General features: G+C 41.8%; 10 protein-coding genes and 1 long non-coding RNA gene across 15 annotated transcripts; 3 read left to right on the forward strand and 8 right to left on the reverse strand.

The window, feature by feature from the left end:
• Positions 1-497: 497 nt before the first annotated feature.
• Positions 498-4,755, reverse strand: LOC145702968 (prolyl 4-hydroxylase subunit alpha-1-like). Its single transcript, XM_081780270.1, has 7 exons — positions 4,226-4,755; positions 4,021-4,164; positions 3,253-3,973; positions 3,014-3,208; positions 2,810-2,939; positions 2,480-2,592; positions 498-2,412 (listed from the first exon to the last, which is right to left on the reverse strand). Exons 1-7 carry the CDS (start codon positions 4,438-4,440, stop codon positions 2,302-2,304), a joined length of 1,629 nt encoding a protein of 542 aa, XP_081636396.1. The 5' UTR covers positions 4,441-4,755; the 3' UTR covers positions 498-2,301.
• A 1,715-nt stretch (positions 4,756-6,470) lies between these two features.
• LOC145703892 (outer dynein arm-docking complex subunit 4-like) lies at positions 6,471-8,475 on the reverse strand. Its single transcript, XM_081781289.1, has 7 exons — positions 8,352-8,475; positions 7,767-8,307; positions 7,649-7,722; positions 7,336-7,589; positions 7,046-7,286; positions 6,807-6,986; positions 6,471-6,731 (listed from the first exon to the last, which is right to left on the reverse strand). The coding sequence occupies exons 1-7, from the start codon at positions 8,470-8,472 to the stop codon at positions 6,586-6,588; spliced, it is 1,557 nt and encodes a 518-aa protein (XP_081637415.1). The 5' UTR covers positions 8,473-8,475; the 3' UTR covers positions 6,471-6,585.
• A 48-nt stretch (positions 8,476-8,523) lies between these two features.
• On the reverse strand, positions 8,524-11,749 carry LOC145705672 (uncharacterized). Of its 4 annotated transcripts, none has more exons than XM_081783158.1 (5): positions 10,059-11,137; positions 9,900-9,963; positions 9,531-9,737; positions 8,773-9,376; positions 8,524-8,726 (listed from the first exon to the last, which is right to left on the reverse strand). In XM_081783158.1, exons 3-4 carry the CDS (start codon positions 9,728-9,730, stop codon positions 8,785-8,787), a joined length of 792 nt encoding a protein of 263 aa, XP_081639284.1. In that variant the 5' UTR covers positions 9,731-9,737; positions 9,900-9,963; positions 10,059-11,137; the 3' UTR covers positions 8,524-8,726; positions 8,773-8,784. The 4 variants fall into 4 exon arrangements, with proteins under 4 accessions (XP_081639284.1, XP_081639283.1, XP_081639282.1 ...); XM_081783157.1 differs by having other exon boundaries at positions 8,769-9,376; positions 9,531-9,735; positions 9,900-10,000; XM_081783156.1 differs by having other exon boundaries at positions 9,900-10,000.
• Positions 11,750-11,770: 21 nt separating this feature from the next.
• LOC145705671 (uncharacterized) lies at positions 11,771-13,602 on the reverse strand. Its single transcript, XM_081783155.1, has 6 exons — positions 13,462-13,602; positions 13,334-13,416; positions 12,891-13,023; positions 12,531-12,848; positions 11,984-12,280; positions 11,771-11,940 (listed from the first exon to the last, which is right to left on the reverse strand). The coding sequence occupies exons 1-6, from the start codon at positions 13,594-13,596 to the stop codon at positions 11,773-11,775; spliced, it is 1,134 nt and encodes a 377-aa protein (XP_081639281.1). The 5' UTR covers positions 13,597-13,602; the 3' UTR covers positions 11,771-11,772.
• A 60-nt stretch (positions 13,603-13,662) lies between these two features.
• Positions 13,663-20,375, reverse strand: LOC145705674 (uncharacterized). Its single transcript, XM_081783161.1, has 6 exons — positions 20,177-20,375; positions 19,831-20,125; positions 19,134-19,597; positions 17,061-18,077; positions 15,294-15,409; positions 13,663-14,102 (listed from the first exon to the last, which is right to left on the reverse strand). Exons 1-3 carry the CDS (start codon positions 20,240-20,242, stop codon positions 19,398-19,400), a joined length of 561 nt encoding a protein of 186 aa, XP_081639287.1. The 5' UTR covers positions 20,243-20,375; the 3' UTR covers positions 13,663-14,102; positions 15,294-15,409; positions 17,061-18,077; positions 19,134-19,397.
• Positions 14,785-16,343, forward strand: LOC145705676 (uncharacterized). Its single transcript, XM_081783162.1, has 4 exons — positions 14,785-15,003; positions 15,307-15,475; positions 15,570-15,686; positions 16,159-16,343. Exons 1-4 carry the CDS (start codon positions 14,921-14,923, stop codon positions 16,303-16,305), a joined length of 516 nt encoding a protein of 171 aa, XP_081639288.1. The 5' UTR covers positions 14,785-14,920; the 3' UTR covers positions 16,306-16,343.
• Positions 20,376-20,475: 100 nt separating the features above from the next.
• Positions 20,476-21,218, forward strand: LOC145705673 (uncharacterized). The gene is made up of 2 exons (XM_081783160.1): positions 20,476-20,562; positions 20,602-21,218. Exons 1-2 carry the CDS (start codon positions 20,482-20,484, stop codon positions 21,196-21,198), a joined length of 678 nt encoding a protein of 225 aa, XP_081639286.1. The 5' UTR covers positions 20,476-20,481; the 3' UTR covers positions 21,199-21,218.
• Positions 21,219-21,242: 24 nt separating this feature from the next.
• Positions 21,243-21,876, forward strand: LOC145705677 (uncharacterized). The gene is made up of 2 exons (XR_014134624.1): positions 21,243-21,644; positions 21,685-21,876. It is a non-coding gene; the product is annotated as an uncharacterized LOC145705677 (long non-coding RNA).
• A 115-nt stretch (positions 21,877-21,991) lies between these two features.
• On the reverse strand, positions 21,992-22,659 carry LOC145702133 (uncharacterized). Its single transcript, XM_081779341.1, has 3 exons — positions 22,288-22,659; positions 22,088-22,229; positions 21,992-22,014 (listed from the first exon to the last, which is right to left on the reverse strand). The coding sequence occupies exons 1-3, from the start codon at positions 22,657-22,659 to the stop codon at positions 21,992-21,994; spliced, it is 537 nt and encodes a 178-aa protein (XP_081635467.1).
• Positions 22,660-22,872: 213 nt separating this feature from the next.
• LOC145702798 (uncharacterized) lies at positions 22,873-24,694 on the reverse strand. 2 transcript variants are annotated; one of them, XM_081780068.1, is made up of 3 exons: positions 24,291-24,694; positions 23,355-23,563; positions 22,873-23,234 (listed from the first exon to the last, which is right to left on the reverse strand). In XM_081780068.1, exons 1-3 carry the CDS (start codon positions 24,303-24,305, stop codon positions 23,009-23,011), a joined length of 450 nt encoding a protein of 149 aa, XP_081636194.1. In that variant the 5' UTR covers positions 24,306-24,694; the 3' UTR covers positions 22,873-23,008. The 2 variants fall into 2 exon arrangements, with proteins under 2 accessions (XP_081636194.1, XP_081636195.1); XM_081780069.1 differs by having other exon boundaries at positions 22,881-23,225; positions 24,291-24,693.
• A 361-nt stretch (positions 24,695-25,055) lies between these two features.
• On the reverse strand, positions 25,056-26,700 carry LOC145702134 (uncharacterized). Its single transcript, XM_081779342.1, has 3 exons — positions 26,540-26,700; positions 25,885-26,057; positions 25,056-25,568 (listed from the first exon to the last, which is right to left on the reverse strand). Exons 1-3 carry the CDS (start codon positions 26,619-26,621, stop codon positions 25,056-25,058), a joined length of 768 nt encoding a protein of 255 aa, XP_081635468.1. The 5' UTR covers positions 26,622-26,700.
• Positions 26,701-26,713: the final 13 nt, after the last annotated feature.

Consider the following 26,713-nt stretch of genomic DNA (forward strand, 5'->3'; position numbering starts at 1 on the left):
AATCCGCCCTCGCATAAAAACAAAATTTCAAACTACTCAAAATATTCTCCTTCTTTGATAGGGAAACTCTTTGGCATCCTAAAGTTCATGCCCAAATAGACGCAAATCGCAAAAAAAGTAGGCGTTGACTCGCCTGAATCACTACGGAAGTTCATTCTCTGACAACTACGTCAAATCTATTTGCCAAATGATTCTGAAGCTCAAGAATCCTTCACGTCAAAAAATCTTAAATATGCCCCGTAGTTTATATAAATTTACATGTACAATAAGCTCTATTCCGATCAAAGAGTAGCTTTTCTTTGAACTGAAAAAAGTTGATTCAGCACATCTGCGCTTATTTATCCGGCAAATTTAAAATTGCTACTATTGGAAAGCTACCTCTAAAATGCACTAAACTATTGTATTTTGGTAAGCAGTAATATTGCGATCGATTTGGAACGACTGTAAAAATTCTGGCCACACTTCTTTTGACTGAAAATTGCATGAAAAACATGAGGAAGAGGAGACTGCGTTTTATTATTTTTTAGAGCTTGTAAACGGGTTTAATTAGATCAGACAAGAATTTTTTGCTGTAACTTGGTTCCACTCAAATAAAACATAAATCTGTAAGATGAAATAAAAAAACTTTTTGCAGCAAAAAAAATCACACATTCCGTTCTTAGGCTCATCCAGAGTTTGAAATTTTCGTGACTCGCGAGCGGCTCTTTTGAGAGCGAGCGAGCACGAGCATGATGCTCTTTGTGCTCCCGAGCACATTTATTTCAGCGTTCGCGCTCTTTGCGCTCGCGAGCACATTTCATTTCGCGCTCTCGCTCTCCTGGCTCCCGAGCACTTGTCAAATTTTGCTCTCGCTCGATTGGCTCCCGAGCTGAAAAATCTGACTCGCGAGCAGCTTTCAAGAGCCTAAAATGATTCGACGACCCCGTAACTAATTCCAAATGAGTCCCTGTCAAAGGAGTTAGCACTTCGCGGTGGGCATCTTTTATCTGTTTACTCTCGGCTTTTCGAGTTCCGCTGCCGAGATAACGGACCTAATGAAGCTTGCACAAAACGGAAACACGAAAAATTGATCCACGAGAGAAATTTATCCATGAAAGTGAATAATTATGCAAAAAAAATGTTCTTTTAATTTTGCTCGCGAGCCGCTCGTGAGTCAATTCCATAGCGAGCACGAGAGCAGCCGCTCCCGCTCGTCTAGCTCCCGAGCATTGCCGACATATGCGCTCGTGCTCTCCGCGCTCGCGAGCGGTTTCAAATTTGGGCTCGCGCTCTTTTGGCTCTCGAGCCAACTTCATTTTTATGCTCCCGCTCCCCTGCTCTCAGAGCAATAATAAATTTTCGCTCTCGCTCTCTGCGCTCGCGAGCATTTGCGAGCATTTCAAACTCTGGGCTCATCAGAAAGAGCGTGAAAAACTGAGTAGAATATTTCTTATTTATGTGGGTATTTTCTAGAGCATGACGTCACAAATGACGTCAGAAGGTTCTAAAAACGCTAAACTTTGAGTCGACTTTTAACAGGCTTTCCGTTCGAAGTTTTCAGTGTTCAATAGCTCAAATAAAAGCTCGGGAAAAATTGAAGGTACATTTTGACGAATTTTTAAAGAATTTAATTAAAAATTGGTTCTAGAATTTTTCGAAAAAAAAATTTCATCGAAAATGAAAATCCTTAAAAATGAACCTTCAGTTTTTGATAAGCTTTCGTTTGAGCTATCAAACATCGAAAAATTCCATCAAAAAGTCTCTCAAAAAGTGACTCAAAGTTTGCCCAAAATGGCCATTTTCACCATCTTCTAGCGTCACCTGTGACGTGATCGGCTTATATTTCGGAGCCAAATCTTGACCATTCGACTCAAAATTTTACGGGCTTTCTTATGAGCCCAAAAAAGGCCGAAGTCAATTTTTTCCCTGCAAAAAGTTTTTTAATTTCATCTAAAGAAATGGACGGCAAACTTGAACGGGGCTTTTAAAAGGGTCACTTTTGAATAGGAATTTTTTTCTAGGAGAATTTTAAGGGGGTAGACAACAAGATTCCAATTTTCGAGATGGTCTTTTCTTAAGAATTTGCAGTAGTGACCCCCTTATTTTCTAGTTTAAACCCTAACCTAACCCTAACTCTAAGTCATAGGGCCTTAGAGTAAGGAGATTTCTTCTAATATAGAATAAGGGTGTCAATATGTTATTTTTTGAGTATATAGTCCGCTTGAAAAGTGGAATTCTTGACCTTCGAAGTAAAATAGAAGAATGCAGTAGCCTGCAGTAGATTGAAGAAGAAATTGCTTTTTGAAAATTTAGGGGTCTTTTTTAATAAATATCAGGGAACATGTTTAATGTGCTCTTATCAGTTTGATTGAGAAGGCATTTCCGCGAAAATTCTTCGCCTCGTTCGTGGAACCAAATGTTCGAAACAGTTTTCTACAAAAGAAATCATCAGTCAGTAAGCGGCTTGGACTCCTTGAGCATAAGTTTGGTGATGCCTTACCTGTCCTATTAAAACTGGGCAGGCGGCATGTCGCGTTCTGTAATCACAAGAGCCGTCGCGCAGCAGATTGTACCAGAAGACGGCGGATTTGTGGATCGGCTCGGCTTTGATTCCTGAACACGTGAGGTGAGGCGAGTTACTGTATATTACAGACATCATCAAAAGAATTGATGCGACCGCACTATTCTCGGCGAACCTTCGGCAAACAACCCCGCTTATCACAAATTTACTTTGCAAATCAATCGGCCGGGAAGGGGAGTGTCTGAAGATTTGACCCGAAGTTCACCGGATGATCAAATACGATAGTCCGATCAATGCAGTGATCATTACCTGGCCCTAGAAACGCCGTGTCTCCGCCATGTTTGGGCTCGTTGAGATAAGTCAACCAGGTAGCGATGCGATTTCCGTCTTCTTCGTCGAATTTTCCAGCGTCGTTTTCAGTCGACATATCGTAGTGCGGCTAAAATCAATCAAATCAGAAGAAATCCTTTTGAAATTTGGAGGCCATGGCCCCTGAGAAAGAAGAGAACGGACCTCGTATTGACCGCCAATACCATAGTTCGAGTACTGAATATCCTCGGCTCTCTCCATCGTGAGCCCTGTAATGATTGAAATTCTGTTGCGAAATTGCCTCAATTTCTGATCTTCCTCGGAGTCTGTGTTGGCCGGTAGCCAAGCTGATTCCGAAATTCGATAATCTGCATTTACAAGTTTTCCTGTGATCGGGTCCTGAAGACAACAATTTCAAAATTTGTCTGAACACAGTAGAATACCTGTACTGTGGCAAGATTGGACTTTGGCCTCGCTTGTTTATTAATAATCTCGAGCTCTTCATCCGTGATTATTTCGTAGAATCGGATGATTTCTGGCTCGTCCCAGAGTTCTTCCGCTTTGACTGGTCCTAGCATCAAAAAGGGATGATCATTGTTGGACCAATAGAAGCACCTCAGCAGTTTTTCTTCAGGAAGTTCGTTGGGCATCCGGCAGAGTTTTTCATAATACTCCGTTTCTTCCCTCTCTGGCCGATGATCAGCCGCGCGGGTGGACAGTTTCGAATGGTCCATCCCTTCTTGTTCGGTTTCACCCCTCGCTCGTTCAATCCACTTTCGCCCGTAGTAATTGACGTTTTGCTCGTATCGCTTTTCGTCTGGCTGCAGCGATTTGAGTTTATTGTAAATCATCAGCGCTCCTCGCTGGTCGCCAATCTGCGATTTCGCGTACGCCAAGTGGTCCAAAGCGTCGATCATCAGGTCGAAATCTTTTTCTTTGTCTGCGTTTTGGAGAGTCAACTTCATCCAGTCATGGACGACGCGCATAGAACCGCCGTTCATGTAAGCTCGTCTTCCTATATCGAAACAGTCCTTCGCAGTTAACTTAGGGAGATCCTTTTCCATTCCTCCATTGTAGAATTCTCCCAAGCCTTGTTGAAGATCCGCCGCAGAAAGAAAGTAGGTCTCTTGGAGACGCAACAGGCCATTTTCAGCAATCTCAGCACTGAAAAAGAGTAAGGTTGGGGCAAGAACAGTAATGGCGAATAATACCTTTTTGTGTCTTGAACTTTGCTGGTGAGCGGTTTAATTTGACTGATCAAGTCAGATTCTGGCGAGTGGGAAGTGAGACTCTCGGAGATCTCGTGCCAGTCTTTTGAGAAGCGCCGGATCAGCTTGAATTGATTCACTGGGTGACTAAAATCCAGGATTACCAAGAAAAATGACCAAAAAGCATCAGTTTTGCCCTTTTTCTTACCTCAAATGCTCGTTTCCCTGGCTTTCTCGTTCTTTTTGCATTTCTTCAATTTTTTCTTCCAAAAAAGCGAGTTTCTCTACTTTCTCTTCCAATTTTAGTAAAAGCTTTTCCAATAAATTTTCTTCAAATTTCAACAAAGTCTCCATTTGGTCAAAAGAAGTAGCTCTCTGGCCAGCAACAAAATCGAGTAAAAATAGCTTCCAAAGCATCGTCATTTTCAAGGACGACTGTAACACGCCGAAATACTGGACGGGTTTGAAACTTTTCACACTCAGCTGTTCGTCGCCCGCCGGGTCGAGCTCAGGAGGTGCTTTTAATGGCTTTCTTTGCCCAATCAAAACAGAAGCTAAACGGCGATTTGGCGATTTTATGAGGCCTTTCTTCTCTAGCCTTGGAATCAGTTGAACCCAGGACGACTGTAGTTCTGAGTGAACATGGACTTTCGGATGACGATCTTTTGGATTATCCGGCAAAGGGATCAACAGGGGTAGAGGAGAACATATGCGACATTCTGAGTAAGAAAACGAGGTTATCGAGGTCTTTTCTCGCCAATCTGTGTAGAAAACCTGAGTCAGGGTCTGAAACAGGGGTTCGAAAAATGCGGTTCGGGCGAAGCCGCTTTCTGGCTTAGACTTTATAAAAGCCGCTACGCTGCTTTCTACTGAAGCTATTTTAAATCCTGAATCAGGTTTTCAAAAATGGTTTCCGAGCCCAGATCGGGATAGCCAGCAAAATGACGATTTTACAGAAGTTTTCTTCAGGAAATAGGAGGTACAGTTCCTCTGAGTTCGCTGTCCGTCAATCCCTGTAAATTAATCTGCCTCGGCATGGCTCGCTATCAGGATATCGAATAGCAGAGGGCGCATTACCGAGCTTCAGTCGGGATAATGCATGCGCCGCGCGCTCTATATAAACTATCATGACACAGATTTTCAACCCTTGCTACTCCTTCTTTTTTTTTCCGTGGCCGCATTCCAGAAAATAACATCGAAGGAAGAAAAAGAGACAATTAAAGTTATATGGACAGAGTCAGGAAAAGAGTTATAATTTGATAGGTTTTCATCTAAGCTGAGCTGAGTACGCCTAAAATAGAGTTCGCGCAAAACTTCTCAGTCTTTAACGGAAGTCGCCCAGCGCTATTTTTCGAGCTGGCTCGGATCGAGCTGAGCCCGATCGAAAAATTTCGAGCTGAGCTCGAATTGCAAGTCGAAATCGAGCTGAGCTGAGCTCGTTCCGAAAACTAAGTTGAGCTGGCTCGAAACGAGCTGTCATGATAATAACTCTAGTAAGGGCGAAATACAGACAGGTAGTGGTCAAACAAAAAACACGCTTCTTGAAGCCTTTTATTTCAGAAATGGAACACTCCTGTCCACGAAAAATTCTACTACAGCGAAATCCAACGCGTAGCCTCCATGTCAAAACCCCTAACAGTCCGAAAAATCGACCTGGAAATTCAATCGGACTTTTCAAGTCCCTCTTCAAGCTCAGAACCAAAGACCGATTCCAAAACGACCGACAGCATTTCAAAAAGCCTCCTGAGAAAATCAGTGAGGCGAAAAGAAGCGCTGAAACGCTTTTTCGACAACTTGACAAAGTTGAAAGGTTTCTATCAAACTTTTATCGCAGTATTTTCGCCAGTTTAACCGAGTCGAGGTAATTTCATTATCTCAAGTGATCAAAAATTAATTCACTAAAACAGGCTCTTTCGATTTATAAAGAGGGACAATTACAACTCCGTCGCGGTACCATCTTCGCTGCTTAGTTCCAGGTGATTATCACTAAAATCTACATGGAAAATTTCTTTTGTGAAACTATAAGTCTTCTTGTTTAAAAATCCTCGAAGATTTTTACAAAACAAGGCTGTTTGACACTTTAATTTAAACATTTTTAGAGAATCGATTCGGAGGAATTTTCCTTTATCATCTTTTTTAGCGAGTACTACTGCCCCGCAAACGCATTCCGCCGCGAAATGTCATCAACAAGTTGCAGTACAGAATACGAGTTCCAGCTCACCACTCAAATGGACACCTTCACCGAAGAATATCAAAAAGGCGAGGAGCTAATGATCTACTTCGACGAGTTATCGGATGCCTCCCTCGGCTCGTTAGTCGATGAACAACACGAAAAATTGGACTCGCTCGAGTCGCAAATCTGCAACGACGAGTACTACGAAGAGATTTGGACTGCGGAAATGGAAGAACACGAGCATTTTCACTGATAAGAAAAAGAGAGACGCAGATTTGTGATTTTACTGTAAAAATATATATTATGAGAGTATGAAAAAATAATAATGAAAGAATTATTATCGGCAATAAGAAGTTTTTCGCAGAAAAAAGTCTCTAAGGATGTCCCGCTACTTGCTAGTCAGTAGTTGACTCTTCAGACGTTGGTAAAGGAGCGGTTTGGGATTCGTGGTTTGTTTCAGCTGCTTCCGGTTCAGTCTTTTCTGTGGCTTCTTCTTCTTGGGAAAGAGCGCTTTCGGCTTCTTGGACAGCGTTTTCAGCGTCTTGGAATTTGTCTCAGGATTGATTTTCAACCAAATTTCGAGAAAAGAAATTTCTATTCAATCCCGAAAACTCACCTTCAGCGGGAAGACCAGAAACATGAGGAGCTCTAGAACTCGGATGAGCCTTTCTGTACGCTTTGATCGCCACAAGTTGATCATTAATCGCTGTTTTGCATTGTTCATCGTTGTTTTCCTCGGCGATAGCCATTGCAGTGACGTAAGCGTCTTCAGCTTCATCGATTCTCGTCTGCTTCACTAAAAAGCGTATAAGCCCAGATCAACTTCTCCCTATTTCGATCTGAAGAAAGACTTACGAAGCGATTGAGCGACGATTATTTGCGAGTTGAGCTCCCAGACCTTATCTTCCGCCTTTTGCGCTGTCTCTCTCGCCAATTCTGCGATTTCCAGCGCTTTCACCAAAAGCCCTTCTTCCAGAAGACAACGGGCCCAGTTGTGATAATGCCACGCTTTTTCACCTTCGCTGGTTGAATTGCCAAGACGGTCTTGGTAAATGTTCATCGCGTGTTTGTAGTTCTGGTTTTTGACGTACGCTTCCTGAATTCAGAAAAAATTAATTTGAGATCAAGGAAGAGAACTGACTCACCGCAAGATTATCCATCGCTCGAACTTTAAGATCGGTTATTCCGCTCTTTTTCGCTGCTGCCAGTTCTTTCTTATGTCTTGTAATTGATTCCTCATTCTTTCCGAGACCAAGGAGAGCTTGGCCGTAGACAGAGTTGATATCAGCTTGGAGGGCGCACATCATTGGTCCTTTGTTTACATCGGGATGTGTTTCTACGTTGGTGTTGATATCGATTATTGCTTTGAGGGCTTCTTCGTATTCTTTGTCGTCCAAAACTAAATTGAAGCTTTAGTTGATCGGTTTCGTTAGTTTTTCTTGATAAAATTGTTCTTACGTTTGACAGCAGCAGAAATATCAGTCTTGATTGCTTCAACAGGAATGGGCTTGAGCATCGTTCTCTCCCGCGAGCTATAAAAAGAGACTAAAAATAGGGTTGAAAAGGCTGTCTTTACCGAGTATATTCAGGCTTCTGCTGGGTCCAGAAGTCAGCCCGATCGTCTAAGTACCGAATTCCTTGATTGACAAGTTCCCCGACCGAGTTTTTCCCGTCAAAAGTCTTCATTAATGCGCTATCGTTCGCTAGTTTCTCCAAGAATTGTCGATCTTCGTACATTTCACCCAGATTTGAGCGCGTCGCTTTTTTCTTTGATCGCTGCTTCGAAGCTGATTTTTTGCGCGATTCAACGTCGAGCTGGATTACTTCTGGGCCGCCGACTGAGTTGGCGATTGCTTCTTGACACTTTTGGATTCCAAGGCGGAAGTCTTCAGTTTCCGGTCGTAGTCGCTGTCCGCGGTGGTAGAACATTAGCGCGTGCTCAAACTCGCCCATGAGATAGAGCGTTTCAGCCTTGAGCAAGAGGCCGCGGTGGAAGGTCTTGTCGTCGCGGATGCAGCTGTCGGCGTCGTCAAGGGCAGAAGTTGGATCGCCGTTGAGAATGTGGCACTTCCCGCGAGCGATAAGGCAGTTTTTGTCGTTCGGCTTGGCGTGGAGTGCTGAATATAGAGTTTTAAACTGTCGGGAAGTGAGTAACTCTTACCCTTGTTATATTCATCGAGGGCTTTTTGAAAGTCCTTGGTCGACACGTATTTATCACCGGCGGCCAAATACGTAGAAAAAGTGCAAGGAAGCTCTAGTGGGGGCTCGTCGTGATACGCCATCTCTGCTCTAGAATTGGAAAAGATGAAAGAAAGTTGCAAATGTGGGTCTTTTTTCAGTATTTGGTAATTTCAAAGAGCGGGAATTTCTAGGAAGAAAAGTTGTGGCAGAAAATGAATGATGCTCTGGCAGGATTTTTTTGTTGAATTGAAAAGACAAGGGATGGAGGATTGAGGATTGAGGAAGCTGCCAGGACTTGATGATGATGAGTTTGAGCAGTAGTTTTCAGTCTTCTATGTGCATTCGATTGTGTATCCTAAAAAAATTGATCAAAATTTGAAAACGAAAAAGCCTTAACTTACAATTGGGATGAGTTAGAGTTTTGTCGGCTTCTTCGTTTTTCGAATCGCATTTGGCGCTTTTCCTTTGTTCGGCTTCTTTGTTTCCTTCGCTTTTCGCTTCTTTAGCTTCTCACTGGACTGGTTGAAGAGATCGACGAGTTCTTTTTCCGAGAGTGGTTTTTCTGCAACTGGTTGGATTTGTAGAGCATTTTTCAGTTCTTTCGGGAGCTTTCGTTCTTTTCCTTTTGCTTCGCGTTCTTGAGTCGGAATTTGGACGGTGGAATTGAAGATCGGGTACCAGACGAATTCTGCTTCATCGCAGGCTTCCCAGATCTTGTCCATATTCGACAAGCTCTGGAGGATCGAGCTGCCGTTTTTGATCCTTTTCTTTGTAGCTTCTTTTTCCTTTGATCGAGCAATACAGGTGAGATCCTCCTCAATGTGTCCAAAAATCCAGCCAATACGTTCCATTCTGCTCGCCTTGATGATTCCAACGAGACGAATGATGAGCCAGGGGTCTTTTTTGCAGCAGAAATGAGGCGTTTTCTCGAAGACAGGATCGTTCGCCCAAAGAGAGTCATTTTTCTTCAGGAAACGGGCGTTGTAGCATTTGATGAAGGCGAGCCTTATTTCTGGGCTGAGCAATCTTTGTAAAGAACCTGAGTCAGCGTTTTGTGAGAGCCTTGAGAATAGCCGCGACTCGGCTTTTTTTAAAACGAAGCCGAAAAGCGGCTTCGCAAAATGACCAATTAAATTTGAAACAGATTGCTGAGCCCAGCCTTATTTGGTGAAAATAGAGAAAACCAGGAGCGTGCTCCTTCCGATAGAGGCAGGGAGAGATGTTGATGAATTCGTCGATAGTGAAGCAGCAGCCGCACGAGAACTCGAAAATCTGGTGGTCGGGGAAAGAAAGGAGCTTGATTTGGAAACTGGTTCCAGAATGATCGTCGTGGCATTTGATAAATTCGGCTTTTGGCATCTTTTCTCTGAAGAAAAAACTTGAACTTCTTTGAATGAGAGGAAAAATGAGCTGGGCGGGTGATTATAAGAACGATTTGATCCCACGCGAATAATCGTGAGCGGCGACAAATTTTATCAGAAATGCCCGGATTTGAAAGATGATTGATAAGCGCGAATGTTTTTCCTACCTTTTTGGCTTGGCTGTAATCGTAGCTAAAGGATGTTTTCGTATTTACATGATGAGGGAGGATACTAGATATCGGAGATTATTTACAGCGATTTCGAAGGGCTAAAATTCGATTATATTTATAATATAAGCTTTCGCTATTTTGGAGATTTTTGCTTACTATTGAGAAGATTTAAAGCCTGGCTGGCTTTTTGCTCTTTCTGATCGCATTTGGAGCTTTTCCTTTGTTTGGCTTCTTCCTTTCTTTTGATGGCTTTTGGTTCTGCTGTTTTTCCTTGACTGATGCATTTGAGAAGAGGGAAACAAGCTCGTCATCATCCAGTGGTCGGTTTTCAGGTTGATTCTTACACACTTGGAGGGCTTCTTTTGCCTTTTTCGGGAGACGTCGATCTTTTTGAAAGTCCGTCGAAATTTCGACGGGCATCATGGCTTCGCTTTGAAATACAGGTAGCCAGATGTTGAACCATATACAGGCGATCATTTCTTTGTGCTCTTGCGAGTACTTCAACCCCATTCCCTTGTAAGCAAGCACTTCTTGCTGTGCATTCTTGAGCACGGAGTACATTTTCTTCAAAAATAGTGGATCAGCCGGGCAGTATTGGTGAGGTGTTTTTACGAAATTTTCGTTCTTCCAAAGCGATGACTTTTTCCTGAGACGAAATGTCCGGAAGAATTTTTCCATCGCAATTCGGTATGTATCAAGAAAAAATCCGCTGTCTATACGGAATTCATCCACGGTCATCATTGGATCAACTTTGAAGCAGCAACCACACGAAAATTCGTGGTAATAGGTATCATCGGAAAAGAGAAACAGGCTCTTCATTTGAAATTCGCAGTCGGAATCATGTTTGAATTGAACGTATGCTGTTAGCGACGAACTTCGCTGATTTATGATCTTTAGTTTCTCTTGGCTCACTTTCTTCATATTTTCCAAAAGAGGGAATTTTTGAAATGAGTTGACTTTGATTTAAATCAAATGAATTTTCGTCCGCATTCGACATTCACAGGAGATGGCGCTGTTCCACAGCAGGAGAGCTATCCCAAGGTAATCAGTACACAATCGGTGGTAGATCTGGCAAATAAAAGTCCATCTTGACCTGGTTTTACAAGCAGTTACTCAAATAAATCAATTCGCACGATCTTTTCGACAATAAACGGCGCTGATTTTTCAACTTTCACATGACAGAACATCGCCTTATTCACTTTCATCGTTTTCTAAAAGAGGGAAGTTGAAGGAAAGGACTTCGTTTTAGACATTTGTTATTTGAACAGTTTAGTCTTAGACTCTTAGTGTTTGGTTTTTGAATAAATAGGGTTGACATGACAGTTACTCCTTGTAAAATTCGTTATTTCGGTAACCCTTGTATCCAGGCTCGATGCCGAAAGTGGAAGAATGCTGACGAATGACGGGCTCCTGAGCGTTAAGCGACCATTTCAGGCCAAATCCAGCGACTGGTCGGCCAGTTACTGAACAAAAATTTGGCATCATCCCTTCAAAAGAGCTTTTACCTTCTCTGGTTGTGGCATCAGCGACGTTAGAGACAATCATTGGTGGCTGAACTTTTCGTCGCTCGTCTCTGTAGATGTACGCAACGGCTGAAAGAAGATGGTTGAAAGGAGATTGATTAGAGAGTTTTCTTACAGTGGAGCTTCTCGTTCTCTCCTGGTGGCTTGACTCGTGGCTCGTAGGTTCGTGGAGACTGCTGGTACTCGTATCGCATGTAGTGAAAGTCTGGGTCAGTTCGGCCGCCGAGGAACTGCGTCATCCAGATGTTGAATGGCGTCTGCGATCGCTGCTTCAACAACAAACGACTCAACTGCATCTTTTCTGAACAAATCAAAAATGAAAAAGAGAGATCTTGAGTCAGGATAGTTTATGTGCAGTCCAAGACTTCCATCTTCTTGCAGAGAGGAACGTAGTACGTATTTCTGTACCAGTATCTTCTGCGGACCTTTTCCCACATTTCCGGATCGGAAACATTCACTTCCATCGCTGTGTACTCGCAGCTCAATCCCAAGTCCTCCAGTTCCAGCTTCATAACCTTACGAAAAATCAATTCGAGAGCTCTTTCTTGCCCCTTTTACCTCGCAAGCAACACCGTGGAAAAACAAGTTATCCGGGCAGCAGCCGTTGTAAAACGAGTAAATTCCATTTTCCTTTAAAATTCGCGGCAGATGCGAGTGGAATTCTTTCAAATCGGCATCATCCTCCGCGTATGTATCGTAAAAGACACCATCAAAAGGGCCAGCCTTGTGAATGACGTCTTGCCATCGGCCTTCTAGGATCGTCACATTTGGCTTGTCGTACCAGCCGGTTTCTCGGAGCCGCTTGAGGACGTCTGGATGAGCTTCGATAATTGTATGGTGAGCTGGGTTATTCGCCTAAATTTCGATGAATTTTGGTCTTTTTTAGTGAGACCACAGCTTTATTTGTTAAAATATCTGACCCGAAAGACGATAGCACTAAATAATTCGTAGTGAGTCAGTAGGGGAAGGTCTAAAGCTGGTGGAGAGATTGCTAAGAAGTTCTAGAGATCAAGTGGCATCTCGTAAAGGCATACAAGCTCAAGGCAGCCAAGATCTATTTCTGACTGTTTGTCGCAGTTTCGCCCAAAAATAGGCTCTTTTTTACCTGAATTTTTCCATCAACAATTCCCATTCCATGTCCAACATTCAGCACACTGCCTTTGTTGTGACAAATCAGCCTTGCATGCTCTTCCATCAACTTGGTCTCCCAGGACATCATCACTGCATCCTCCTTATCGTCCAGCAAGAGGCCTTCGACCTTGTTATTATCGTATTTGAGCTTGGATCGTAAATAAGCGCGGTTGTCTTCGAAACCTTGCGCGTCCATTTTCTTTTGTTTTTGCTCCTTTGTCGCGTTCAATGCAGCACGCCCAAGGAGCATTTCGCTGATCACACCGTGTCGCAGCAATTTGTCGATCGCCGGCTAGGGTTGGTTTATGAGCTGCTCTAGAAGTCCAAAACTCACCTGGTGGCCTCCGTCGACGGCGTAATCGCCGGCGCACTTGTGTTGTCGGTCGACAGCGTTCCAGACAGCGTGATTTTCGAGGAGAAACTGGATCATTTCGCAGTTTCCATGAGCAGCAGCCAACATCAGTGCGCTAAATTTGTAGGGTTTACGCCTTCAAAAATTTACAATGGTTCGATATTTTTAGATTTTAATCTAACGTCCTCAACAGCTGGCTCCTACCACCTGTAAAATCAGCATAAATAGAGTGCTCTCGAAAATTAAATGGTTATAATGAAATGAAAAACAAGAGTCTTTGAAAGTTGTGGAAAGTTTTCCTAATGATTTTGATGACTAGCAATGTAACGAAGATTTTCATATGAAAAAAACTTAAAATGAATCCCCTTTTCCCTCTTTTAAGAAAAGAATAAGATCAGTAAATTATCACGCAATCCCGAATTCACCTTGATCCAGTCTCATCTTCCTGATGAGTTGTATCAGCGTCGTATTTCTCAATCAGCTCTTTTACTTTTTCGAAGTCGTTTGCCTGCAGGAAAAATAGTTATCAACAAAATCGCGGAAAAGTTTCAACCTTTGCCGCCTCAAGCAGCTCCTGATCGTAATTTCTTTCGTTTTCACTTTCATTTTTCTCAACAGGAGTGTTTTTCTCCTCGTTGTCTTCACTTTCTTTCACTCGCTTAGCTTGGGGTTCTCCGTCCTGAGTCATTCTAGATCTCTTTAGCTATTTCTTTGAGTAACGCGCGCGATTCAATTTCGCAGAAGCAAATAATGAACAAGTAGCAAAATTCGCGCAAGCAAAATTTATTCACAGAAAAGGAAAATTTTCAATAAAAAAATCATTTACCAAAAATGGTGGAACTTTTTTGAAGCAAGTTTTGCAGAAATTTTTGCTAATTTTTTTAAAAATAAACAAGAAAAACAGTAGAATCTTTTGCGAAGGTAAATTACAGTAGCTCGCCATTGAGCTTTTGGATCTGCAGCCTCATTTCGTCGATGATCGAGTTTTGTCTGGAAATGATGGACTTGAGGCTTTCCACTGATTCGCCACCAGAGTCATCGTCGCTTTTCTTTGGTGGAGGAGCTCCGTTGACCATGTCTTGGCAACGCTGAGATTCACGATCCAGCAGTTTTTTCATCCCGTCGATTTTGTCCTGCATTTCCATTCGCCATTTATCCTCGGTTTCTGTCAGCTTGCGTTCGCATTCTTGAGTGCTAGAAAAATAAGTGTAAGTTCATCTTACAGAATGAAGGCATAGAGTAGTTCGATCTTTCCTTTTTTTATGTTTTAGATAAAAATCTAAGTACAACATAAGGCCTAACTTGTTTATTTCAAACACCAGGTGTTTAACACCTGGAAAAACCAAGCATATAAACCGAAAATGGAAACTCAAAGCAGAATGGTAAAATGAGAATCACAAGCTTCAACAACCATTTGAAAGGTGTTTTTAACGATTTTGATTTGCATTCGACAACATAAACGATAAGTAAAATGAATCAGAAAATTATATATCCCGATAAAGTTGTACCGCCTCTTTTTTTTATCTTTTAGTGTAAATAAAATAACCTGAAATTCCGAGAAATTACTTTATTCTTTTAATATATCTTAATTAATTTATATACCTTAGAGTTATTTGATTATTTTTCTCTAAAATCGCCAGGGAAGTCTTGTCCTGCAAGTTGTTCAGCGATCTGGCGATGAAATTCGTAACAAGAAAAACGAAGAAGACCCCGCAAAGAGCTCGAAAAAGAAACGTATTCACTCGGTCAACCATTTAAAATTTCAAATCACGGATTTTCTTTCTCTTTCAAATAAAAAAAAATCGTCAAAAACCGCGTAAACGAGCTCAAGCGCTATGCCCCTGGGCAGCGCGCTCAGCTCATCTCTCAAAATAGGGCCTTTTTGACTTTCAAGTTTTTTCTTTTGCATTTTTTATACTTTTGAGGCTTCCCGGAGCTTCCTTAGCTTTTAGAGATGAAAAGATAGCTCCCTGGAAGAAAGTAGATACTGTAGCTGTTAGAGAAGGGGGAAGATGTCGAGTAGGAGGCATAGAAGATCGAATTTGGAAGGAGAGGGATTTATTGCTAGTTGGAAAACTTCGCTCAGAAGAGTCAGGTACGAAGAGGCCATCATGAAACAAGGGGTTCCCAATCGGGACTGCCCATTTTATTGGGTAAACACATCTTGTTCCAAGTTTAAATGATTTAATGTTCCTCAAGAGGGTCACTATTTTAACGGATTAGGAGCCCATGACTTGTTTATAAAAATCCGTTAAAATGATGACCCTTTTGAGGAATGATAAGTCCGTTAAATTCGTTGTCGCAAAAGAGCTTTCCCGTTAAATGGGGCCCGTTTTTTTATGTTGTGTTTCCCAGATAGTGGACTTTTCACTTTAATTCACTCACTTTTTTTATTCAGACGCGATGCACCGACATTCCTGGACGTCTTTTACGTAGTCGCCTTGGTCGCCGTCCTCTTGGTCGTTGATGTCTTCTACATCGGTCATAAGCACAGCAACGAGCTAAAGAAAATGTCAGCGCTTCATAATGAAGAAATGATGGAGATGCACGCGCGTTTTCAAGAACAGGTGAATTTTTCTCTTAAGAATCTCTTTTTAGGGTTATTCGGATCTTGTTAGTGTTGTTACTTTTCCGATACCGAGGATTTAACGGTGATTTTAGGTGAAAAAAGTGAACCAGGCGCATCACGAAATCAGGGACCAGAAATCGAATGACCACGCCAAAGCGAATCAAAAATTAAAAGACCTGACTTCCAAAGAAATCGACAATCTTGTCAATGTAAGTCTTTATTCTCCTTAACGGTTTTCAAGGAAGAAAAATTATCTTTGAATTCAAAAATATAAGATAAAGAAAGACAAAACTTTCGAGCAGGGCAGGGTGAAGTACCTTCGCGAATACCGTACTTCACCGTGGTGAACTCGAAAGAACCTCCAGAGTTGGTGAGACTCTATCTACAGTTTTTTATCGCGTGTTGTCCTTCGGATCAACTCGCGTTGATCCAAAGAGACTAAGAAGAATAGGATTCGAACAGCGCGAATTGATTTATCCGAACCTATCATATTTTGCCCTCGACTTGGACCACCAAACCAAGCCGTCACCGAAAGAAATTGGGAAAAGTCAAATTATAAAGTTAATTTAGATGGAAAAGTTCAAAGCTCATACGGGGCCATACCGTTGACAAATAATAAAAAATAAAATAAGCTCTCTTTTCTAAGAAAGTCTAAATATCAACCTCTCATTTCTGCTTCAGAATATCAAAGACCAACTCGCTCAACTCAAAGAAATCCAACATGACGCGATTGACTCGCATCATGACGAATCCCATGGCGACCACGATTCTCAAGGCGCTCAAGAAGAGCATCAGGAAGAATCGAAAGAAGCGCCTGAGCAAAACTAGCTTCTAGCATGCATATTTATCTTCTTTACTACTTTAGCCACAATTCAACAATTTTCTGTACGATTGAAACAAAAAATAAAGAATCAAAAAAGATCATTTTTTATTTGTAATTGTTGCTCCGCGAAGTTAGAAAAATAATACCGAGGAATAGAAGCGACGATAAACTGAAAACACTCGGTGACTTCTCTTCCGCCTTTTCCGAAACTCCGTCTCTTTCGGAAGATTCTGCCAAATTGGAAATTTTCTCGAGCTTTTTGGATTCTTCAATCTCCTCTTGGATACTCCGCTCGTGCTCCAGAAATGAACTCAAGCTTTTTTCGCTTTTGGAGTCTTTTTTAAAGGCTCGATTTTGAAATCTTTTATTTCGGAAAAGGAAAAATCCGCCGTTTTCTTGGGTTTGAGCATTATGAAGGGCAATTCTAAGTTGAGTTATTGTTTCATTAGCTTGATCCAGCAAGTCCGCATTTCGATTCAATTCATCAATGAGCTCTGATCGAGGAACTTCATCGTCGAGGTCGATGAACTGACCCAGCCGGTTTTCCAAGTGATAAATTCTCGTCTTTCAATTAGGTTCGGCAAAGAGGGGGAGACATAAAGGAACTACTCTAACTAATGTGAACCCGAAAATGGCTTGAGGGTGAAATTCTCCCTTTCAACATTTCGCAACTCGCTAACAAGATCCCTGTAGCCCATAATTGCATTGCCCGAGTCGTCAAAAACGCTACTGCTCGCCAGCGAAGCAGCCTCCCACTTACCTAAATAGCCCGATGGAGGGAAGGAATGCTTTGTCGACTCACTCAGATCAAGAGTACTGTATTCGCTGCGAAGTGAGCTGCGGGCAGTGGCGCGACGAATGAAGGTTGAAGCAGAGCCGATTGATTCAGTGTCGGAAAGTTGATCCTCGGTAAGGTCGAAGTTGACGACGGTTTCTGCGTCGGAGAGATGTTCCTCCATTCTAACTACGATTCTACCAATTTGAGCGATTTGATTTTGTAGAAAAACATTTGATCGGAAGTAAAAAAACAAGATACAGAATGCAGTAAATTACTATCGATATTATATCGAGAACTGGCCTCGGATTCCTGTAAACAGGAACAGGGACAGGAACAGGGATTTTATTTTTTGCCCATTTGCAAAACAGGAAACAGGACAGGATAAAAAGCACAGGAACAGGTCCTGTTTTACAGGTTTCACAGGCTTTGCAGGCCTGTAAACTCAAATTTCAGGGTTCTAATTTTTCCTTGAAGAATCAAAGTTAAGAATTTTTTTCTCGTGATAATCATGTCTATAGACAGTTTCAACTATAAAAGGTTCTTTATAACATATTTGAAAGAAATTCCAAGAAAATTTTTACGAAAAATACCTGATCTTCCCCATTTCTCGCCTGTTTTCCTGCAATTTTTTTTACAGGCCTGTTTCACTTTTACAGGGCTGTTCCTGTATACGGGCGTGTTTTCCTGTTTTTCCTGTATTTCCTGTTAACAGGCCTGTTTACAGGTTTATTTTGGTCTCGAAATGCAAGACAGGAAACAGGACAGGGTCCAAAAACAGGAAACAGGACCTGTTTCAGGTTTTTAGACAGGTCAGAATTCCGAGGCCAGATCGAGAAGCTACAGAACCATTGAGGCAAAGAAGAATTCGTTCTTTTTCTGTTCTGCTTTCGGAGGAAAAGCCGCAACACACAGACTTGCCTTCAGCGTCGCAGCCGTGGATGAAAAGAACTGGGGTTGAAGAATAGCCGCATTCCGCCGATTGTCGAGGATTCGTTTCGCCTGAAAGAACAATAAAGTATCTCTCTGATTCAGAGTCTTATATATGAAGAGTTATTGGATAGACCAGGATGGTGCATTTTCGGTTATTTTTTCACCGACGAATCAGCGTCCAAGCGAAAAAGTCAGATGAGAGCGGATCATTTCAAAAACCCTAACCGGCTTGCTGAAACTGTTCATGTTCTTTTAAAGAAAAAATCACAGAGATACTGATTTTGACGAGCTTTTTTTAAGGTTAACGAAGTTTTCCAGCCCACGTCCGCCTTATAGACCCTCAACACCATACCTTTTTAGAATCACCAGAGAATTTTAAGAACGTTGATGGTTTTAGATTCTAGAAAAGTCCACTTCCGGTCGATTCTAGTGCCGGAAGTTGGCTCAAAACTTAATAAAAGCATGCATATGACCTATTAAATTAAAGCTTGTGAAATTTCTAGTCTTTTGGGTAACCCACCCGAACCGCGGTCAGACCAACCGAATAAAATTGAAAAAAATCATCTATTCAGCGCTTTTTTACATAATTTAACCGGTCGGTTTGACCACGATTGAGACTGTCTCTTCTGATAAATTGATCATAGGATGACTCAAAATCTTCTGGGCATTAATTTGATAGGTCACACTCTACCATTACTCCCAAATTTCCTCAACTTCCGGCTCTAGAATCGACCGGAAGTGGACTTTTCTAGAATCTAAAACCATCAAAGTTCTTAAAATTCTCTGGTGATTCTGAAAAGGTATGGTGTTGGGGGGTCTATAAGGCGGAAGTTGGCTGGAAAACTTCGTTAACCTTAAAAAAAGCACGTCTTTGTAGGGATTCTATCGGTTGAGCCACGGTTCTTGAGCTTATCGCTGGTCCACTGAAATCAACCTTCTATGAGATAGTGAGATGCAAGTTCAACACTAAAAATTATCCTCCATGATACCATTAAGCAGTAAAATATATTTTAAATAAAATCTCTAAGTCGCTCTAAATTTAAGTTTGTTCTTGAAAATTTTGATTTTATAGGTTGCCCGAAAAAACAAAAATGGAGGACTTTCCCGAAGATGACATAAGTTTACCTGACCAAATGAAGAGCTTCATATCATCAAAGCACGGTTGAGGCATTCTGTGTCGCATTGATCCTCGGTTAGGTCGAAGTTGAGGAATGTTTCTGAGTCTGGGAGTTGAACCTTCATTCTAACTCTTTTTTCTAACTCTTCTAGCAATTTGAGCGAATTTATTTTGTAGAAAAATATTTCATTGATAGTAAAAAACAAGATACAGAATACAGTAATATCGAGGAGTTACAGAATGATTGAGGCAAAAAAGAATTCGTTCTTATTCTATTCTGCTTTCGGAGGAATAGCGGCAACGTAGAGATCGTTGAAAAACTCGCCTTCAGCATCGCAACCGCCGTGGATGAAAAGAACTGGCGTTGAGGAATAGCCGGAAACGTCGACTTTTGATTCGCTGGATTCTGGATTGATGTTGGCTCCGTCGATAGTGACTTTCCAGTCGTCGATGGGTTGAATGTTTGGTGTTCCTAGGTTTACTGATAAGATTCTGCTTGTTGACTTGAAAGAGGCTTTTGATTGGCTCAAACAGTGAATGCTATCTTTTGATTGGCTCACTTGAAGAAAATGCCTTTTTAATTGGCTAGGAAAAGAAACACTTCTATTTTATAAGCTTGGCCGAAGACAACTGGTTTTTGATTGGCTTATACAGAGAACTAACGGATTTGATTGGCTGGAGCAGTGAAAACAGATGTTTTCTTACCTGGTAGATTCGTTGGTTGCTCAGAATTCTGGGAAGTTTTTGGAGCGATAGGAAGATTCAAAACATGGAAGTTGAAGGCTAATCTGGGCGTGGGCTTCGTTTCGAAAACAACTTTTCTTGCTTTGAATTGAGTCCAGTGCTCGTTCGTCGGGCTCAATTCCCAAAGCTCGTCGGAAACGATGTTTTCTTCGTTCAAACCTCCAAAGAGGAAGATTCGGTCGTCGAAGAGGACCATTTTGTGCATTGCCAGATTTCCAGGAGGATTGACGATTGAGCAGCATTTTGAGCGGAAAGTCTTAATGGATCAAATGTAAAATTAATTGAATAAACACACACGGGTGCTCACCTTGAGGTTGATTCGGTAAAGAGAATTTGATTTTCCCGTTGCAGTCAAGCCCCCGTGGATGAACATGAACTCCTCGTTAGCGCAAGCGGCGTATTCTTGAGTTGGGCAGGGCACTTCGCCGGAGATCTTGTGTTTTTCGACGCTGGTTCCATCGGAGACGACGTAGACGGATTGATCTTGTGATGGGCCGGAAGGAGTGCCGCCTAAGAAGGACAAATTAACGATTCTTCTAGTTGATTCTAGATTTTCGAGAATAGGGTCGTTGTTGGGAAAAATAAGCTCCTCTATTTTCAAAAAAAGTGAAAATGGGATTCGATGCAGAGATTGACGAATCGTCCAAGATCAACGACGAGATTAACTGTGGAGTTTGTCGCTCAATCTTAGAGGTAAAAATTTTCTAGGAACTAAAACTAAAAAAATTCGAGGAACCAAGTGTTGTAACTTGCTGCCAAGGCCATTTTTGTAAAAAGTGCCTTGACATGGTGAAACAAAATGCTTTGGCGAACAATTTTGCTCCAAGATGTCCGAATTGCCGAAAGGGGAATTTCAAAGAGGAGAAGGCACGACTAATGGCGAAGGTTTTGAGCACAATCAAGCTCATGTGTCCTGTCGATGAATGTGGAATGTCGGTGCCTTACGACAAATTCAAGGAGCATCAGAAAGCTTGCCTCGCGTTGCAGGGGAAGAAATGCCCAGAGTGCAAGCAGGCGACTTCGCTGAAGAAGGCTCACGAGCATTGGATGTGCTTCGAGAAAAACGCAAGAAGACTAAAAGAAGCGAAGAAAAGATACGCAGCACAGGCCAAAGAACTTGAAGAGATTAAAAAGGAACAACCACCTGGGCCAAAAAGGAAGAAAGTTGAAGTTAAAACTGAAAACGAAGCGCCGGCCAGTGAGCGACAACAACGAGAACAGGGAGCTACTGATCTAGGCTTGGCAACCTGTGTAGCAAACCTTTGTCAGGATCCTTTAACTTCGAGGCTTTCATTTTGCCACTTGCAGCTTTTTATTAAAGCTCTTTGAGAATCCTGACTCGGGTTCTACACAGGTTTCCGGGCCAAGAAACCGATAATATTAGAAGAAAGAAATTGGAAAAGGCGAGACAAAAAATAGGATCCTTTCGGGGCGTTGGGCACTTCTATCAGAATGATAAGTCAATTGAAACTGGCGGGGTAAGAAATCAGATGAGCCAACATGAGATCCAAAACGTCCTGAAATTACTGGCACTTGGAGAAACGCAAATAAATTTAAAGGAATGGGATTTTTTAAATATTAATTTATCAATTATAAATAATTGATAAATTCAAATAAAAACTCTGCGAAGTTTTTCAGCCGTGACGTGATAACGGTGCAAGAGAATGGATGGACGCTCAAGTTCGCAGGCGCCACATGTCCGTCGGCGACGCTGCCACCCGCTTCGATACTCCCCACATGGGGAGGATGCCATTATCTCTGGATCTGCAACAAAGGTAAAGCACCAGAATTAAAAGTTTTTAAATAAAATTTCAGACGGCGGAGTACCCTTCAAAGCTGTCGTGCAGGAAATTCTTACTCACAACGGACACGAATTTAGCAGAGAAGAGACGACAAGCAAGTTGGATGGACACGCGCAAAGAATGGCGTCTAAATTTGGATTCTATGAGAGTTTCGTAAGATACAATATTACACTTCTATAATTTAACGGTTTATCAATAAAATATAATCCAGCAAAACTCGAGTTTAACTTTTAGTGCAGTAAAAACAAAAATAGTTGAATTAGCGTTTTTCCTCAAAACGCAAAAAAAGAATGAAATATTTGTATAATCTTAAAGTCGCTCTAAAGTTTAGACAGGAAAAGACCTGGAAAAGTTGATTTTAGAAGTTCCCGAATAAACAAAAATGGAGGCCATTTCCGGGGATGATATAAGTTTACCTGACCAAATGAAGAGCTTCTTATCGCTAAAGCACGGTTGAGCCACGGTTCTTGAGCTTATCGCAGGTCCACTGAAATCAACCTTCTCCCAGCCGGAAACTGTAAGCTTTTGAGCCTGGACGGGGATTTTCTCCCGTTTCCGCTTTTAAAATAATCAAATAAGAGTACCGGTAGCCATTCGCAAATCCCGTTTCCTGCACCGTCGAATTTTCTGAATTACTCGAACCGAGCAGCACGAGTGGCGCTAGTTGACCGCCATTGTTATCATCAGCGCTTGTTGATATCATTGCGTGCTCATATCTCGCGGTAAACTGTGTTGACTCAAGTGCCCTCCACGCGCCCGTAAATAAATTCAACTCAACGCAATTGTCGATGAATCCGTCAGGTGTTGCGCCACCGGTGATAACGATTTTTTCGTCGAGTTCTGGTCGCTCCTCGTTTTTGACAACGAGGGAGGCAGCTCCTGCGCGAATTGGCGGGGACTCGCCGGAAGGAGAAAGAACCCACCAGAGGCCGGGGGCAGGTTCGTCGCCGAATTCGAGAATTGAGTGGATTTCTAAACCGTCGGACATTTTCGAAAGCCCCTCTGAAGAGGTTTTTAGTTTGAGGGTTCTCTTCCTTGATATCAATTGAATTAGTTCAACTAAAATTTGCAAAAGAAAGATCATTTCTCAGGAAATCCAGATGATTTTTGAGGAAACAATGAACATAAAAGATGGGCTCGGAAACCTGTGTACAAAACCTGACTCAGGGTCTGAAAGAGATAAACACCAGACCCTGACTCAGGTTTTTGACGCAGGTTGCCGACACCAGCATAAAGATTATTTGATAATTTCTATTGTACAGCCGATAATTGAACTTTTATTAGCAATAGGAATGGAGTAAGAACGGCAGTAAACAAAAGCTAAAAAGGAGGAGAAATTATTGATCATCGCAGAAAATTTTAAAGGCAAGTTTTTTCTTCGATTTCTTCACAACCGGCTCCCGGAGCTTTTCTTCAGCGTCAGGGAGTTTTTCAAGTTCCAAATCGACGCTGGCTTCTTCGGAAATGCGCGAGAGTTTCCGATCTCTTGCTTCGATTTCGGGTGTTTTAGGAATCAAGCCGCAGCCCAACTCGTCCAAATTCGATTCCGCAAATCTACCTACTCTAGTTTATCAATTTCAGATCAAAAAGCTCATTAGCAACCTCGTCACACGTTGTTAACCGTTCAAAAACGATGTTTTCCGCGAGCATTTTTGTTAAAAAAGGACGGAGGAAAAAACTTACTGCAATTTGACTGGCGAAAAATCGTGGGCTTCGGCGTCGGGCGAGAATTGGCCTCGTTTGAGCATTTCGTCTTCGTCAAGTTTTCGCTGAACGGGAGTGCGAATATTTTCAAGCGCTTTTTCTTTCGCAGCGGCTTTTTCGATCGAGCGGGAGTACTTGAATGCGCGCAGCTCTTCGAAGGAAACTTCTTTCAGTCCCATGTTGATCTCCTGAAGAGCAGTTAGGTTTGGTTTCATAAATATAGGCCCTTTTTGAGCACCCGAAGAGAACTAGTTCAGCAGATTTTAGTCTAGCTTTCCGAACAGATGTCGACTAAGCTAAAACTACCCGCTGCAATGCGTTTTGCTCAGGCGACCGAGGGCTTACCAGAATTGCCTTGTCCACCTTTCGCCGCCGGGCTTCGATCTGCCGATCTTGAAATCTAGGCCGTGCAAAAGAGCTGTCAAAAAGTAAGAACTCGCGAGTTCACAAGCTTGTTAATAGTCCGTAAAAATTCAAATATTGTTATATTTGCAAGACTTATTTAATAGTTTACGGTTTCTTAAGTACGCAATTCTTTCCAAGATTTCTAGAAAGCTATCAAATATCAATTGTTAAAAATATCACTTCATTTTAGTTACTTCTTTTTGGAACATTTATTTATAAATAGGGCCCTCTCGCGAGCTTTTCAAACAGACCTCATCTCAGTTTCCCGCGCAGGCGACCGAGGGCTTACCAAAATTGCCTTGTCCACCGTAGCCTAACCCTCTCCAGAAGGGTCCCCAGACTAGCTTCCTGCCCGTCTGAGAGCTAAGAATCGCATCCGTCTGAAGTACTCTGAGAGCCAGCAAAAATAATGAAGGCTAGACTTTGTTAGCTAACATTTTTATTCTAACCGTCCCTCGAAAAATCCATTATTCAAGGCGTGGAAAAATTTTATGGTCTGAAATAACTTACATTTTTTCGGTACATAAACTTCTGTTTTCCATTTTCCTTTTCTTTCTCTTCATCGAAGCTCCAGAACTGGTCGAGTTTCTTTCCCTTGATCTCCTTCAATTGCCCCTGTCCCTTCGTGGACTTCGAGCTTCCTTTCGTGATCTTTCCATCATCCGAGTCGTCACTTTCATCGTCAATGGGAATGATCAACTTCGACGCTTTTGGAACATGCGCTTCAATATCCTTGAGTCCTCCTTTATTCCACTTTTCCGCCTTTGTTTTGTTTTCTTTTCCTTTAATTTTGATGTTGGGCGGCACTTTCTGGCGATTCCAATCTCCTTCTAAACCCGCCACCGTCGTGGGCTCCGTTTTATCTTTGAAAATAGAAATCGTTCTTGAAAAGGCTTACTCCGGGAGCTTTCATCCATTCAGATGTTTTTATATCTTATCAGTTTTTAAAACGAATAATCGGCAAAATAGCTGGCCCAAATAAACCAAATAGCTCACTATCAAAACCGCAAAGTGGATTTTCTTTTGGCCAGAAACAAGATTCCTATTTTCTTGTAAATAGAACTTGCAAGACTCGAATAAGCAGAATTCGATTGAACGGAAATTCTGCTTATTCGAGTATTGAAAGTTCTATTTACAAGAAAAAAAGAATCTTGTATCTGTCCAAAAAAATCCATTTTGTGGTTTTGATACTATCAAATTGATAGTGAGCTATTGGTTTATTTTGGGCTAGTTATTTTTATATGACTGTTTTGATCTTTCGTAACTCTCATCATGCTAGAGCGAGTTTTGTAAGCCACTCCTTTTCGCATTCGATTTAACTCCACCAGGTCTATCTCCTTGTGGATCGTCGTCCCTCTTGATCATCGTTCCGAACTTCCTCGCCGGCCTCGTCGACCTGTTCCTTTGCCTCTCCGAATTATCAGATTCCAAGTCACTAGCTCTTTGTCGAGATCGCCCGAGAGCGATTCGAATGTCCATATTGCTCCGCCACTTTCGCAACTCGGCGAGTTCTTCTTTTTTCGCCGCCAAGTATTTCTCTCCTTCCGTCAAAATTTCATCAGCTTCGCGGACTCCTTCTTCGATTTCGTGTCTTCCCGCCCAGATCGTCCAGAACTTCGCCATGTTGACAAAAAACTTCTTTGAACGGACAAAACTCATGATTTCTTGCCAGTTCTTAGCTTCGTCGACTGCTCTGGTGAATAATTCGAAAACTTTTTCGTTTTTGCCGAATCGCTCGAGAGAGTTTTCGCTGCGGATGATTCCGTTTAGGGCTTTGTGTTGGAGAATCTAAAAATACGAATGAAACGATTTTCCATTAAAAATTGTCAATAAGCCGCCCTAAATTGTCAGTAAAACTACGGGGGTTCCGTCCTAAATTGCCGAATTTTGAATTTCAAATAGAGAGCGCTCGGTTTTCATTGGTCAAAAGCGCGATCTGACAAATTTATTCGAAAATCGAGAATTAAGGACAATACCTTCGAAGTTTTACTGACAATTTGGAGCCCTAAATCTCAATTTCTAGGATAACAACTAGAATTTTTAGGGCGTCAAAAGTTTTGACTCAAAAGCTTCAATAATTTTTTCTCGATTTGAGAAAGCTCACCTTTAGTTGATAACTATCGAAAACATTCTGATTCGCCCAAGTGAAGTATTCGTGCCAAATCATTGGATTCTCTTGCGCTTCGTATCTGACTCGATTTTCCCACTCGTCCTGCTCCTTTTTCACTCGTGCCTGGAATTCTGGATCGTTTTGTTTTGCCAGTCTTGCCAGATAATCTAAAAAACATATTCAAACATGCGTAACTTGGTTAATTTGATATAATAACCCTTCTTATAGGGTTGAGGTCAGTTTTACAGGCACTCTAAATAAGAGATTCTCTAACTTGTTTTTGGATAAACAAATTTGAACAAAATTGTGTTACTTTCTGTAAACAACAATTTTTCAGATAACGAAATTTTGCAAACCAAGCCTTTTTGATACAAGCTCAATTTAACAATTACGGAACTTACAGTACTCTGATTTCTGACTGATTAATTTTCGCTGGAATTACGGTTGATGCTCAAAAATCGAGAAGCCGCATGCGGCTTCGAGTGAAATATGACGGAAAAGCCGCGCTTCGCGCGGCTAAAGCGATAATTTACTCGAAGCCGCAAGCGGCTTCTCGATTTTTGAGCTTGAAGCGGAATTCTAGCGAAAATATATCAGTCAGAATGTATTGAAATCATTACGCTTGAAAATTTAGCGTTATTGTAACTACCTGAAGATTGCCCCTTTCTTCTCGGCTGAATATTCTCTTTTTGGCCAAACCAGTCATCTTCCTTTTTCTCTGTTTCCGACATTTCTCGTCCTTTTTTGAAGCTTTTGAAAATGCGCGTTTTTCAATTTTCAGCGAATTCAAATTCTGGAAAGTCGCATCGCGGGCGGCCAATCA

This window comes from Oikopleura dioica, chromosome PAR (assembly GCF_907165135.1).
Source record: "Oikopleura dioica chromosome PAR, OKI2018_I68_1.0, whole genome shotgun sequence".
Taxonomy (NCBI): Eukaryota; Metazoa; Chordata; class Appendicularia; order Copelata; family Oikopleuridae; genus Oikopleura; species Oikopleura dioica.

Excerpts from the sequence above, each read along its gene's own strand:
- LOC145702968 (XM_081780270.1), bottom strand. The coding sequence starts at position 4,440 with ATGACGATGCTTTGGAAGCTATTTTTACTCGATTTTGTTGCTGGCCAG. Across the intron at positions 3,209-3,252 it reads CCAATCTTGCCACAGTACAG|GACCCGATCACAGGAAAACT; the intron begins GTATTCTACTGT and ends TGTTGTCTTCAG. Across the intron at positions 2,593-2,809 it reads CACGGCGTTTCTAGGGCCAG|GAATCAAAGCCGAGCCGATC; the intron begins GTAATGATCACT and ends TCACGTGTTCAG.
- LOC145703892 (XM_081781289.1), bottom strand. The coding sequence starts at position 8,472 with ATGGCGTATCACGACGAGCCCCCACTAGAGCTTCCTTGCACTTTTTCT. Across the intron at positions 7,287-7,335 it reads GAGCGATGGATAATCTTGCG|GAAGCGTACGTCAAAAACCA; the intron begins GTGAGTCAGTTC and ends TTCTGAATTCAG. Across the intron at positions 6,732-6,806 it reads TTCTGGTCTTCCCGCTGAAG|ACGCTGAAAACGCTGTCCAA; the intron begins GTGAGTTTTCGG and ends ACAAATTCCAAG.
- LOC145705672 (XM_081783158.1), bottom strand. The coding sequence starts at position 9,730 with ATGCCAAAAGCCGAATTTATCAAATGCCACGACGATCATTCTGGAACC. Across the intron at positions 9,377-9,530 it reads CTCTATTTTCACCAAATAAG|GCTCGCCTTCATCAAATGCT; the intron begins GCTGGGCTCAGC and ends CCCAGAAATAAG.
- LOC145705671 (XM_081783155.1), bottom strand. The coding sequence starts at position 13,596 with ATGACTCAGGACGGAGAACCCCAAGCTAAGCGAGTGAAAGAAAGTGAA. Across the intron at positions 12,849-12,890 it reads CCGTCGACGGAGGCCACCAG|CCGGCGATCGACAAATTGCT; the intron begins GTGAGTTTTGGA and ends AACCAACCCTAG. Across the intron at positions 11,941-11,983 it reads TCCACGGTGTTGCTTGCGAG|GTTATGAAGCTGGAACTGGA; the intron begins GTAAAAGGGGCA and ends ATTTTTCGTAAG.
- LOC145705676 (XM_081783162.1), top strand. The coding sequence starts at position 14,921 with ATGTCGAGTAGGAGGCATAGAAGATCGAATTTGGAAGGAGAGGGATTT. Across the intron at positions 15,004-15,306 it reads ACTTCGCTCAGAAGAGTCAG|ACGCGATGCACCGACATTCC; the intron begins GTACGAAGAGGC and ends TTTTTTATTCAG. Across the intron at positions 15,476-15,569 it reads ACGCGCGTTTTCAAGAACAG|GTGAAAAAAGTGAACCAGGC; the intron begins GTGAATTTTTCT and ends CGGTGATTTTAG.
- LOC145705674 (XM_081783161.1), bottom strand. The coding sequence starts at position 20,242 with ATGTTCATCCACGGGGGCTTGACTGCAACGGGAAAATCAAATTCTCTT. Across the intron at positions 20,126-20,176 it reads TTTACCGAATCAACCTCAAG|ACTTTCCGCTCAAAATGCTG; the intron begins GTGAGCACCCGT and ends TGATCCATTAAG. Across the intron at positions 19,598-19,830 it reads GCAACCAACGAATCTACCAG|GAACACCAAACATTCAACCC; the intron begins GTAAGAAAACAT and ends CAGTAAACCTAG.
- LOC145705673 (XM_081783160.1), top strand. The coding sequence starts at position 20,482 with ATGGGATTCGATGCAGAGATTGACGAATCGTCCAAGATCAACGACGAG. Across the intron at positions 20,563-20,601 it reads TTTGTCGCTCAATCTTAGAG|GAACCAAGTGTTGTAACTTG; the intron begins GTAAAAATTTTC and ends AAAAAATTCGAG.
- LOC145702133 (XM_081779341.1), bottom strand. The coding sequence starts at position 22,659 with ATGTCCGACGGTTTAGAAATCCACTCAATTCTCGAATTCGGCGACGAA. Across the intron at positions 22,230-22,287 it reads GTAATTCAGAAAATTCGACG|CGGAAACGGGAGAAAATCCC; the intron begins GTGCAGGAAACG and ends TTATTTTAAAAG. Across the intron at positions 22,015-22,087 it reads GAAGCTCTTCATTTGGTCAG|GTCTTTTCCTGTCTAAACTT; the intron begins GTAAACTTATAT and ends CAACTTTTCCAG.
- LOC145702798 (XM_081780068.1), bottom strand. Across the intron at positions 23,235-23,354 it reads TTTTCGCCAGTCAAATTGCA|AGTAGGTAGATTTGCGGAAT; the intron begins GTAAGTTTTTTC and ends TTGATAAACTAG.
- LOC145702134 (XM_081779342.1), bottom strand. The coding sequence starts at position 26,621 with ATGTCGGAAACAGAGAAAAAGGAAGATGACTGGTTTGGCCAAAAAGAG. Across the intron at positions 26,058-26,539 it reads AAGAAAGGGGCAATCTTCAG|ATTATCTGGCAAGACTGGCA; the intron begins GTAGTTACAATA and ends TATGTTTTTTAG. Across the intron at positions 25,569-25,884 it reads TCGATAGTTATCAACTAAAG|ATTCTCCAACACAAAGCCCT; the intron begins GTGAGCTTTCTC and ends TCGTATTTTTAG.